The sequence below is a fragment of the Rhincodon typus genome, chromosome 17 (assembly GCF_021869965.1).
Source record: "Rhincodon typus isolate 14 chromosome 17, sRhiTyp1.1, whole genome shotgun sequence".
Lineage (NCBI taxonomy): Eukaryota > Metazoa > Chordata > Chondrichthyes > Orectolobiformes > Rhincodontidae > Rhincodon > Rhincodon typus.
In genome coordinates, this window is record NC_063348.1 from 21,450,347 (window position 1) to 21,463,506 (window position 13,160).

At 41.2% G+C, this 13,160-nt stretch overlaps 1 protein-coding gene across 1 annotated transcript in view; it reads left to right on the top strand.

The window, feature by feature from the left end:
• Nucleotides 1-2,278: 2,278 nt before the first annotated feature.
• The window catches only part of LOC109926728, a 30,062-nt gene continuing 19,180 nt past the window's right edge, over nucleotides 2,279-13,160 (top strand). Inside the window, exons 1-4 of the mRNA XM_048607314.1 lie at nucleotides 2,279-2,577; nucleotides 2,684-2,868; nucleotides 3,317-3,469; nucleotides 12,058-12,196. Coding sequence (XP_048463271.1) covers nucleotides 2,452-2,577; nucleotides 2,684-2,868; nucleotides 3,317-3,469; nucleotides 12,058-12,196 — 603 coding nt within the window. The 5' untranslated portion in view covers nucleotides 2,279-2,451. The remainder of the gene's footprint in view (nucleotides 2,578-2,683; nucleotides 2,869-3,316; nucleotides 3,470-12,057; nucleotides 12,197-13,160) is intronic.

Below are 13,160 nucleotides of genomic sequence, written 5' to 3' on the forward strand. Positions count from 1 at the left end.
TGTGCAAGCATCCAAACGGTAGATGCCATTGTGGACAAAGAAACATTCTTCGGAACAATTCAACAATGGCAAGTAGCTAATAAAAATCAATTGAAACAAGGTTATGCTTACATACAAAACTTCAATGTTCAAACATTGTTAACTTATGAAAAGCTATCTCAGTTCTACAATTGAGACCCTTCAACAATCTATAAGCACGCAAAGCATTTTTCAGTGAAAAGAAGGACCAAACTGTAGTCCAACTATGCCTTGGTGGAGTTTAAAGTAGAACGTTTCAAAGTAAAACAAGAATTGATGCAGTCTCAACCAGACCCCTGCTCCTAAAAGTCAAGCTATTAGCAGTCATAGAACAGTACAGTACGGGCCCTTCGGCCCACAATGTTGTGCCGACCTATTATCCTACTAAGATCAAACTACCCTGCGTTTTACGATCCTCCATGTGCCTATCCAAGAGTCGCTTAAAAGTCTCTAAAGTATCTGACTCCACTACCACTGCCAGCAGCGCCATCCACACACACACCACTCTCTGTGTAAAGAACCTACCTCTGACATCTCCCCTATGGCGTCCTCCAAACATCTTAAAATTATGTCCCGTTGCAACCTACAACAGCTGTCCACAACTCCACCAACCATCATGTTATCGGCAAACTTACTAACCCACCCTTCTACTTTCTCATTCAAATCATTTATAAAGATCACAAAGAGTAGAGGTCCCAGAACAGATCCCTGCAGAACACCATTGGTCACCCAGCTCCAGGCTGAATATTTTTCATCTACTACCACCCTCTGTCTTCTATTGAACAGCCAGTTTTGTATCCAGACAGCCAAATTTCCCTGAATCCCATGCCTCTTTACTTCCTGAATGAGCCTACCATGGGGAACTTTATCAAATGCCTTCCTAAAATCCATATACACCACATTCACTGTTCTGCGTTCATCAATGTGTTTTGTCACATCCTCAAAGAATTCATGTCATGTAATGCAATTAAGCTTTGGAAACTGAAAAAGGGAAGCTTCCAGAAGATTTACAAAAAAATCTGTGTAAGGTCAGGCAATGTTCTTGTACAATTGACAAAGCAAAAAGGTACCTTGATGGAGGAAAATGTCTCTTTGTCAATTAAATATTCAGAGTTCTGACATCATTGTGAGCTATCAGCTGAGGAAAAATATCTGCTACAATAAGTGGGTGACATTCTTGTGATTGCAAAAGATATTCCTGTGAGAGGAAACAAAAATCTCTGTTTTAGTTCGCAAAGGACAATCATGGAGATGGAAACCTTTGTCAATATAGAGATCATTGGCAAAATAAGGATGAACTTTTGACATGGGATGTAGACTAATTTGTCATCCTGCTAGCAGACCACACTGCTGTGCCAGAACTTCATAGAGATCCTGGTCCAGCAGTCTGTTGCTCCATCGATGATTATGAAGAACTTCTACTTTCTGAAGGAGTTCTGGAAATGTTGTTGTTTGAAGAAAATCTGTCATCCCATTCCATTCCTATGCTCGCCCTTGCAAATATTGGCAAGAGATACCCAATGCATTTTATTTATCCTTCAAGAAAGCTGAAAGTGCTGTCAGAGATTATTATCTCAAGCAAAGAGACTTGTTGGATTTAGGACATGGTATATGAAATTGAGTAAAGAGAGTTCAATGTTCATGGTTAAATGCGAGTGGTTAAAAGGGATACCTTAAAGAAATTGGGGTGGTACTGTGGAGCAAATGGTTAACTAGACCTTTAGAAATAGCTACTGAGCATGTGTGTAAGGAATTATGATATAGTGACATTGGATCACATGGAACAAACGCCTGAACCTATAGGGTTCCAGAAGAAGACCTTTCTTACAAACCACTGTATATAGTTGTATTAATAAAGCTGTTAATGTTTACTTACAAGTGTACAGCTGATCTTATTACTTTACGAGATCTAGTGCGTGCATAAGAGATAAACAGTACTAAAGACATAAGCTTTACCAAAAGCACTGAGCTGATTTGAAGCTATCAATGCACGATTCAACTCAATCTGTTTAAATGTGGACATGAACAAGAGAAGAAACTTTATAGATTTGAGAAGCTGAAAGGGGATACAGCTCTCAGACAGTTAAAATGTGTGACAGAATTGGGCTTACATGCATTAGCAAAAATCACGAGGTTGAATCTTGGCAGCTACACGAAAGATAAATAGATAAAATTCCTTCCTGAAATTTGTATTCACCAATCTGAGTGAGCAGTTGAAGTAACAAACCAATCAGTGCTTCAAAATGAATTATATATTAAACATCCAGATCTCTTCCACATCATTTCTGGCTTTTAGCTATATTTCATGGGCGACTTTCATCTTTCTGCTTGCAACTCTCTAGACAATGCTAGAGTGTATCAGGGAACCTTCTAGCACACTAAAGTATCCCAGTTTTGTCTTATTTTGAATTTATTGACAATCTATGAACAGAAATGAGGCTTCAGTTGTGGTTGCTGGCAATGAGTGCTGCTCTCCTGCAAGGCTGCTGTTTTACTTCCTTCTCCTATTTTGGTGCCTCCTTTGGTTTGGAAACTTCATTGGTTGGTGACACAATACAGGTACTGATTTTTATTGATCAGCTGTGTTAACACAGCAATACTAGCTGTTCTATATGAAGTACATATAATATGTGTAGCTTATTGACTCTTTAAATGCACATGTCAGGTGCATGTGTATTACAGAGGAATCAGCCTTCCATGCTCCCAGAGCCTAGATCGAATTTGTGTTGCTTTAAATTGCACTAAATCGAGAACGCAAATAGTGGGAGACAACAACCACATTGCGACCTGGTGTTTGCTCGATGGAGAGATTATATTCCACCACAACAACACAAGTCTGTTTTACATAAGGTAAGTCCATTCTTTTTCTCATTCCAATACTAAAGGGAGTATTAGTCATAACCAAGAGAAACAGTTAGATTAAATGTGCTGCTACCTCCTAGTTGCATGCTTCCTTCTTTCCTAATTCCCGACATGAATCTACTGAGTCTCTTTTCCACAAAGCCCATAGCGTGGAGAGGTAAAATGAGAATGGGTTTCCTCATTTTCTGCCACTTTCCAACCTCAGTCAGGCAGAAGATTGAAGGAACAATCAGTTTAACTCTCTGAAGCACAAATAAGAACCTATCAAATGAAGTGATTATGCTGCTACTGAAAAATTTACGTTTCAAAAACAAAAGTGATGGGCAGACCCAAACTCAACTTTGACATCTTATATTTTAGAATCCAGTGTGATATTCAGTGGGCTAAAGGAATGTCACCAGGATTTTTATTATTTAATGTCATGTTTTTTTTTCAGCCCATCTGGTTGTTGTTGGTCACCATTAGTGGGATCTCAAAGGGAAGCAGAAACTCTTCCGTTTACATTCTCCTTATTGGCAGATTTGAGAAATCGCTCAGACAATGTAGCAATCAATGCACCTCCTCAACCACCTCTACTACCCGTCTTAAGGTAAAATAGTGAAACAAAGTAGGAGCTACTGGTTTCTCATGTAACATTAAATGTTACGGGGTGGAGCAGTCAGACAAGTTCATTTTTGTCACCCCATTTAATGTCTTGATGTTTATTCTGACTTCTTAGGTGGCTTTTCCAAATATCACATACAATCCAAGACAATAAACCCTGGAATATTACTTAATAGGAAATATCATCACAGCCTAAGCTTGATTTCACTCTTCTTTTCAGAAAATAAATTGATAGCAATCAGGAATTTTCTCCCCTCCTAGCAACCTACATGGTGACAGACATTCTTATATTCTTCCAAGAAATGTGGACATCACTGACAGGGTCAGCATTTGTTGCCAATCCCTAACTACCTCTGGACTGAATAGATTACAAGGTCATTTCCGAGGGCAGCAAAGAGTCAACCACATTGTTGTGGATTTCGAGTCATATGTAGATCAAATGTGGCAGATTTTCTTCTCTAAAATAAATTAGTGATCCATATGTGACAGCAATAGATGATAGTTATGGTCACTGTTATTAAGACTAGTTCTTACCCAAAGATTGCTCCTTAACTGAGTTTAAACTCCCTGCAGCTACTACAGTATGATTTGTACCTACACGCTCAGAGCATTATGTTTAGATTTCTAGGTGAGTGACATTACCAATATAACCACCATCTCCCATGACTGTGATCAGTTAATGCAGCAAAGACTGCTCATTAATGTTCTGGTCTAAATTGTTAGAATTAAAGTGAACTATTACAGTGTAAAACCTATACAGTATTACAGGTGTCTTTATCTACAAGAGCATTAAGTATTTTAGTCACCTTTAACTAAGAGACAGTAAAATTGGTGTTCAGAGAGAGGCTTCGTTATCATAGGGATATGGATTTGCATATATGAATCACGGGAAGTAAAAATGCAGATAGAGAAAGCAATTAGGAAAGCAAACTAATTTTATCCTTTACTTTAAAGAAGGTTACTGTAAAAGCTGAAAGAAGTTTACTACGATTATAAAGAGCCTTGGTGCAATAATACCTGGAATAATGTGGAAAGTTTTGATCTTCATACTTTAGAAAAGGCTTAATTGCCTTAAAGGGACTGTAATTTTTAATATATTTTAATAAATGGATTCCTGAGTTCAAGGTTGATTTTGTTTTCAATTATTCATTCATTTGATGTGGGAATCAGTAGTTGGGCCAGTATTTATTGCCCAGCCATAGTTTTCCTTTGAGAAGGTGGTGGTGAACTACTTTTTGAACCACTATAGACAATTTTGTGGACTAGGTTGACTCACAATGCTGTTAAGGAGGGAGTTACAGGATTTTGACCTAGTGGCACTGCAGGAATGGTGACATATTTCCAAGTCTAGTCGGTGAGTGACTTGGAAGAGCACTTGCCGTTAATAGTGTTCCTATCCGTCAGCTGCCACGTCCTTCTAGATAGTAGTTGTTGCGGGTTTGGAAGATGCTATCTAATAAGCATTTGTGAATTTCTGCATCTTGTTCATCTTGTACATTGTACACACTGCTGCTACTGTGCATTAGTAGTAGTAATGCATGTTGTAGATGTAATGCCAATTGAGCAGGCTGCTTTGTCCTAGAAGATATCAAGTATCTTGAGTGTTGTTGGAAATACACCCATCCTTGCAAGTGGGGAGGATTGCATCACACTCCTGGCTTGTGCCTTATAAATAATGGACAAGCTTTGGGGATCCAGGAGGAGAGGCATTCTCTGCAGGGATTCTTAGTCTCTGACCTGGTCTCATAGCCACTGTATTTATATGGTTAGTCCAGTTTCGTTTCTGGTCAATAGTAACATTAGGATGTTGCAAGTGGGGGATTCAGTGGTGGTAACACCATTGAATGTCAAGATGTGGTGGTTGGATTGTCTTTTATTGGAGATGGTCATTTTCTGGCATTCTGTGGTCTGAATATAACTTGCCACTTGTCAGCCTAAGCCTGGATATTGTCCAGATCTCGTTGCATTTGAGCATGGGCTGCTTCAGTATCTGAGGAGTCATGAATGGTGCTGAACAATGTGCAATCATCAGTGAATACCTTCATTGCTGACCTTATGATGGAGGGAAGGTTATTGATGAAGCAGCTGAAAATGGTTGGGCCTAGGACTCTACATGCAGAGTTGTCCTGGAGCTGAGATGACTGGCCTAAAACAACCACAAATATCTTGCTTTGTGCCAGATATGACTCTAACTAGTGGAGAGTTTTCCTCCTGATTCCTACTTGTTTAAATTCATTTTGTGGGTGTCCCTGGCTGACCAATATTCATTGCCCGCCCCTAGTTGCCCTTGAGAAGGTGGTGGTGAGCTGCTTTCTCAAACCGCTACAGTCCTCCTGCTGTGGGTTCACCCACAATTCCATTAGGAGGAATTTCAGGATTTTGATCCAGCAACAGTGAAGAAACAGTGATATATTTTCAAGTCAGGATGGTGAGTGACTTGGCGGGAAACTTGAAGTTGGTGATGTTCCCAAGTACATGCTGCCTTTGTCCTTCTAGATGGAAATGGTTGTGGTTTCAGAAGGTGTTGTCTGAGGATCTTTGGTGAATTTCTGCAGTGCATCTTGTGGATAGTGCACACTGAGCATTGGTGATGGAGGGAGGGGCTGTCCATGGATACAGTGCCAATCAAGTGGGCTGCTTTGTCCTGGATGGTGTCAAGCTTCTTGAGTGTTGTTGGGGCTGCACTCATTCAGGCAAGTGGGGAGTATTCCATCACTCTCCTGACTTGTACCTTGTAGATGGTGGACAGGCTTTCAGAGTCAGGAAGTGAGTTACTCGCCACAGTATGTCTAGCCTTTGACCTGCTTTTGTAGCCACTGCATTTATGTTGTGAGTCCAGTTGAGTTTCCAATGAATGTTAACTCCCAGGATGTTGATACTGGGGGATTTAGTGATAGTAACACCATTGAATGTCAAGGGGCAATGGTTAGTTTGTCTCTTATTGGTGATGGTCATAGCCTGTCATTTGCGTAAGGCGAATGTTACTTGCCACTTGTCAGCCCATCTCTACGCAGGTCTTGTTACATTTGAACACTGACTGCTTTAGTATCTGAGGAGTCGCGAATGGTGCTGAACATTGTGCAATCAACAGCGAACATCCCCACTTCTGACCTCATGATGGAACGAAGGTCATTGATGAAGCAGCTGAAGATGGTTGGGCCAAGGACACTACCCTGAGGAACTCCTGCAGAGATGTCCTGGAGCTGAGATGATTCACCTCTAACAACCATGATCATCTTCCCATGTGTCAGGTATGATTCCAATCAGCGGAGAGTTTGCTTCCTGATACCCATTGATTCCAGTTTTGCTAAGGCTCCTTGATGCCATGTTTGGTCGAAGGCACCATTGATGTCAAGAGCTGTTACTCTCACCTCACTTCTGGAATTCAGCTCTTTTGTCCATGTTAGAACCAAAGCTGTAATGAGATCAGGAGCTGAGTGGCCCTGGCGGAACCCAAACTGGGCATCACTGAGCAGTTTATTTCTGAGCAGGTGCTGCATGATAGCACTGTTGATGACAACTTCCATCACTTTATTAATGATTGAGAGTAGACTGATGGGGCGGTAATTGTCCAGGTTGGATTTGTCCTGCTTTTTACGTACAGGACATACTTGGGCAATTTTCCAAATTGTCGAGTAGATACCAGTGTTGTAAATTTACTAGAACAGTTTGACTAGGGAAGCAGCAAGTTCTGGAGCACAAGTCTTCAATACTATTGCCGGGATGTTGTCAGGGCCCATAGCCTTTGCAGTGTCCACAGCCTCAAACCATTTCTTGATATCACGTGGATTGAATCAAATTGGCTGAAGACTGGTATCTGTAATGCTGAGGACCACTAGAGGATGCCAAGATGGATCATCCACTTGGCACTTCTGGCTGAAGATTGCTGCGAATGCTTCAGCTTTATCTTTTGCACTGATGTGCTAGGCTCTTCCATCATTGACTTCAGTTTTGCTAAGGCTTCTTTAAGCCACATTCGGTCGAATGCGGCCTTGATGTCAAGGGCTATCACTTTGTCCTCACCTCTGGAATTCAGTCCATGTTTGAACCAAGGCTGTAATGAAGTCAGGAGCTGAGTGGCCCTGGCAGAACCCAAACTGAGTGACAGTGAGCACGTTATTGCTGAGCACGTGCTGCTTGATAGCACTGTTGATGACACCTTCCATCAGTTCACTGATGCTTGAGAGTAGACTGATGGGGCGGCAATTGGCTGGTTTGGATTTGTCCTCCCTTTTATGTCAAGGACCTACCTGGGCAGTTTTCCACATTGTTAGGTAGATACCAGTGTTGTAGCTGTACTTGAACAGCTTGACTAGGGGCATGACATTCTGAAGGACAAGTCTCAATTACTTATGTGGGAATGTTATCAGAGCCTATGGAGTACAGGTATTTCTGCTATAATGCGTGTTTCGTTAACACAAATTGGCTGTAATGCGATTGCTGAATAGTGGATGCTGTTTGGATAACATGAATTTTCCGCTGCACAGGCATTGCGATTTCCCTATAATGTGATTATCTATGGCGATTCTCTTTAGCGCAATATTTAGTGCAAGGTCACGCAAGAATGCAACTATCGCATTATAGGAGAACTACCTGTATCCAGTGCTTCCAGCCATTTGTTGATATCATGTGGAGTGAATTGAATTACTGAAGACTGGCATCTGTGATACTGGGGACCACTGGAAGAGGATGAAATTGATCATCTGCTTAGCATTTCAAGCTGAAAAATTCTTCAAACTTATCTTTTGTTGGGCTCCCCTATCGTTGCGAATATGGATATTTGTGGAACTTGTTCCTTCATTGAATTTCAATTGTCCATTACCATTCACGTGTGGATGTGGCTGGACTGCAGATCTTGGATCTAATCCATTTGTTATGGAATCGCTTAGTCCTGACAATCACTTGCTGTTATACTATTTGGTATTCATGTGCTGTAGCTTCACCAGGATTGACACCTCATTTTTATGGATACCTGGTGCCACTCCTGGCATACCTTCCTGTACTCTTCATTGAGCCAGTGTTGATCCCCTGTGTTGATGATAATGATAAGAGTGGGGGATATGCCAAGCCGTAAGGTTGCAGATTATGTTAGAATACAATTCTGCTGCTCATGACAGTCCACCTAGCCCATGGCTGTCTAGTCTTGAATTGCTAGATTTGTTTGACAACAGTACCACACAACCTGATGGAGAATATTCTCAACGTGAAGACAGGATTTTATGTATACAAGGACTGTTCAGTGGTGATTTTTGCTAACGCTGTCATGAACAGGTGCATCTGCAGCAGGCAGATTGGTGAGGTTGTGGTCAAGTATGTTTTTCCCTCTTCTCGGTACCCTCACCACCTGGTGCAGACTCAGCCTAGCTGCTGCATGAGGAGAGATTGAGAACTATAGATTTTTGGATATGAAAGAATCAAGGATATGGGGACAGTGAGGAAAAGATTCGCTGAGCTATGATCAACCATGGTCTTATGAAATGGTGGAGCAGGCTCAAAGAACCAATGGCCAGTTCCTTTTTAATTTGTTCAGGGGGTGTGAACGTCATTCATAAGGCCAACATTTATTGTCCATCCCTAATTGTCCTTGAGCAGGAAGTGTGAGGTGCCTTTCTTGAATTTCTGTCATCTTAGTGTCTGTACAGGTGTATCTAAAAGGAAGTTCAAGTATTTTGTCTGCGTGACATTAAGGAAGCAATGGTATATTTGCAAGTCAGAATGACCTGTGGCCTCAACAGAAACTGGGAAGTGGATGTTTCAATGTGTCTGTTGTTTTTGTTCTAGGTTATGGAGCTAGCAGGTTTGGAAGGTGCTGTCATAGGGACCTTGAAGTTGCTCCAATGCATCTTGAAGAGCAGAGGTTGCAAAATTGTGGGTTGTGACTGCACATGAAGTCACATATAGAGCATTTGGGGTGGCAACCTCCCTTTCCTCCCTAGGCAGCAATGAAAACTATGGAAACGAGGCTGATGGAACAGTCCTATACACCACTGGGTTGATGCCATCAGCAAAGTGATGAGTGGAAATTTCAAAACACCCTTTAACCTGAGGAGGCAGTTCTAGTGATGAATGCTATGTGGGCCTGAAATGTTTGTGTACCAGCTTGGTGCGGCAGAAGCAAGATGAGTCGCTGACTGAGCAAGGGTAAAAAACAGGTTATATTACTAAGCTGGGAAAGTGAGTGCTGTGTTCAAAGTTTACAGGATTTCTGCACGTGTGTGTGTGTGTGTGTGTGTGTGTGTGTGTGTGTGTGTGTGTGTGTTGTAGCAGTGCATAACAATGCACCAGAAGGACTGCAACATTTCAACTGGACAGCTCATTATCATCTTCTCAAGGGCAATTAAAGATGGGCAATAAAAGCTGGCCTTGCTAACAATGCCTGTATTCCATGAAAAGATGAAAAAATATAGCTACTTAGCTGGGATAGAAACTCTGCTTCACGGGCATCAGCAACTAGCCTAATTGGAGAATGGTAATGGCAGTGGTATGAGGAAGGAGGAGTGACTGTGGTAGAAGTGGGGCTGATTACAGCATGCAGGGAGTAGAGAAGCTGGTTATATTGAAGGAGTTGTGGGGAGAGAAGCCTTACTGAGTCTTTTGTCATCAGGGTGCATGGAGAGCTTGGCTAAAAACCACAGGAGTACATGGTAGCTCAGTGATTAGCACTGCAGCCTCACAGTGCCAGGGACCCAGGTTCAATTCCAGCCTTGGTTGTGGAGTTTGCACATTCTCCCTGTGTCTGTGTGGGTTTCCTTTGGTTGCCCTGGTTTCTTCCCACAGTCCAAAAATGTGCAGGTTGGGTGGATTGGCTGTGCTAAATTGTCCAGGGCTGTGCAGGCTAGGTGGATTATCCATGGGATATGCAGGGTTTGGCTGTGATGCTCTTCAGCCATTGTGTGGACTCGATAGGCTGAATGGCCTGCTTCCACACTGTATGGAATCCATACATGTAATAACATTTTTACAAATTATTTTGAAAACATAGCTTTTCATATTTGTATGATGTACTTTATATTGTTCTATTAGGCACAAACATTAAGAAGTGTATACTGAATGTTACAATGTAGAGATATTTGCTATTTTGTTTTCTTTTACTAGCATCTGGAAAGTAATTTAGAAAGCTCTCACATAGATGGTACACACTGTTGCTGCTGTGTTCCAGTGCCACTGTGTACCAAAGTTGAAGGGAGTAAATATTGAATTTGATGGCTGAGGTGCTAATCATATAGACTGCTTTGTTCTGAATGGTATTGAACTTGTTGATTATTTTTGGAGCCACACTTACACAGGAAATTGGGGAACATTTCTTCACACTCCTGACTTGTTCCTTGTATGTGGTGAACAGGCTTTGGTGTTGTGGGGAGGTGGTTAATCACTATGGTATTCCCTGCTTTAGACTTGCTGTTGTACCAACAATATTTGTATGGCTAAATCAGTTGACTTAGCAGTCAATGGCAACCCCTAGGATGTTGATGGTGTGGGATTCAACAGTGATATTGCCACTGAATGTCAAGGAGCAATGGTTAGTTTCTCTTGTATTGGACATAGTCAATACCTAGTATTTGTTTGGCATGAATAATCTTTACCCAGCCTGAATGTTGTTGATCTTGTTGTGTATGGGTATAGACAGATTTATTATCTGAGGATTGTGATTTACACTCAACACAATTATCCATGAACATCTCCACTTTGGAACTTATGATGGAAGGAAGGTCATTTATGCAACAATTGAAGATTGTTGGATCTTGGTCACTGGTGTTAGAGACTCCTGCAGAACTGTCCTGCGACTGAGATGATTAGCCTCGAACAGCCACAACTACCTTCCTTTGTGCTAGGTTCAACTCCAATGAGTAGAGAATTTTCCCCCTGATTACTATTGACTTTGATTAGAGTTCCTTGATGCCACACTTAGTCAAAGGCTGTTTTAATGCCAAGGCAGTACAGTCGTACTTCACCTCTGGAATTCCTGCTCATATTTCTTACATTATCACGTTAAATGCCAACTCTGCTTCAGAAACAAAAAAGCAATGGAAAATTTTCTTCCATCAATGCCGATTAAACAGTTTCCTCGCAAACCATTTTACATGATATAAATAAACTCCATAAAAATTAAGGGTCTGCACTAACTGATGCTATTTGAAGGATTATCAGGTCAAAAAGTTATACTCAAACATTGAGTATTTGGCCTATTGTGCATACTTAACTAGAATTGAATCAATAAACTTCAGTGCAATTGAAAAATAGTTAACCTTTTATTGTGGATGTGTGAAGTGAGCTTTACTCAATTCTACAAAGTTGCCCAAGTATGGGCATTGAACAGTGATGCCAGATACTAGCTTTGTATCCCTTGCGGTATTTTTTTGCAGAGAGACAGAAGGAAGCAAAGAGAGCTGGACTCGGAGACCTCATGAAGCAATACCTTATAAAGCGAGGTTAACTGGCATGATGCACTCGATTTAAAAAAAAGGAGTGAACAGTTACAGAAAATTATCATCACCATGGTGTTCATTATACTGCTGACTGGATTAATTTACTGCCCAAAGACTTCATTTTTATTTCTTTGCTCTGTTTCAACAGGGTGCCTCAGAATTGCACTGCCAAGTATAACCTTACCATATATGAGAAGGATGGAGATATTCTGAGATGTCGTTATGGACAAACAGCAAGACATGAATGTGCCCACTGTACCCAGCTACCATTCTTCATGTTAGACCAGGTAGTTCAGCCAGCTTTCTAATGCTCATGTATAAACAAAGATTTTATAAGTTTGCTTCATATTTTAAAAAAAAGAATCCTGACCTAAATTTGGAATTTGAATATGCCTGTGCCACTCAGATCAGTGCAATTTTTTTTTGTTTATTTCTTTGACTAGTTCACTGTACTTTTTTCATGTGCTTAGACAATATACTGGCAAGCCTGGAAGCAAACAAATCATCTTATTATTTTGTAAAACAGCAAACAAGTGCAATTATTGAACAAGATTGCAACCAAGATGTTTGCCCCACACTGCAGTGTGGCCAGTTAGCAATAGTGTCATGTGAGGAGTACACAGCCCATGATTTTCTGGGGATCATAATAAATGGACAGAAAGCATGAACTGCATACTCACAAGTCAGTGTGTTGAGCTTACTGTGAGCTCCTGTTACCTCTGACAGCAAGAACTTAGTCCTCAGGAGTCTTAACTTTCGTCCACTAGCACAGAAGGTCAGGCTGATGCTCAGGTGTAGTACTGAGGGGAGTGCTACACTGTTGGACATGTCCTCCTTAAAACAAGGTCCTGCAGACAAGCTCATTGGAAATTAACAAACCAATGACACTATTTGAAGAAGGGCAAGAAATAATTCCAGTATTCTAGTTGCATTCCTCCTTCAAGTAGTGTCACGAGCACACTCATCTCATTATTATTTTGGGTTGTTACTGGTACAGAGCAACTGTCACTTACAAAATCAACTTACACCCTATGAGGAAGCAGTTGTGTGAAGTTATTGGTGCAACCAAAATATCTGCTTAATGGGTTCAACAGGAGACCATTCTTTTCCATATTCAAGGGTCATTAAAATAAGGTCAGCGAGCAAGTACTCAATGAAGGTCAGTGAACAGCTTCCTGAATGGGAGATAGTAGGAACTGCAGATGCTGGAGAATCCGAGACAACAAGGTGCAGGGCTGGATGAACACAGCA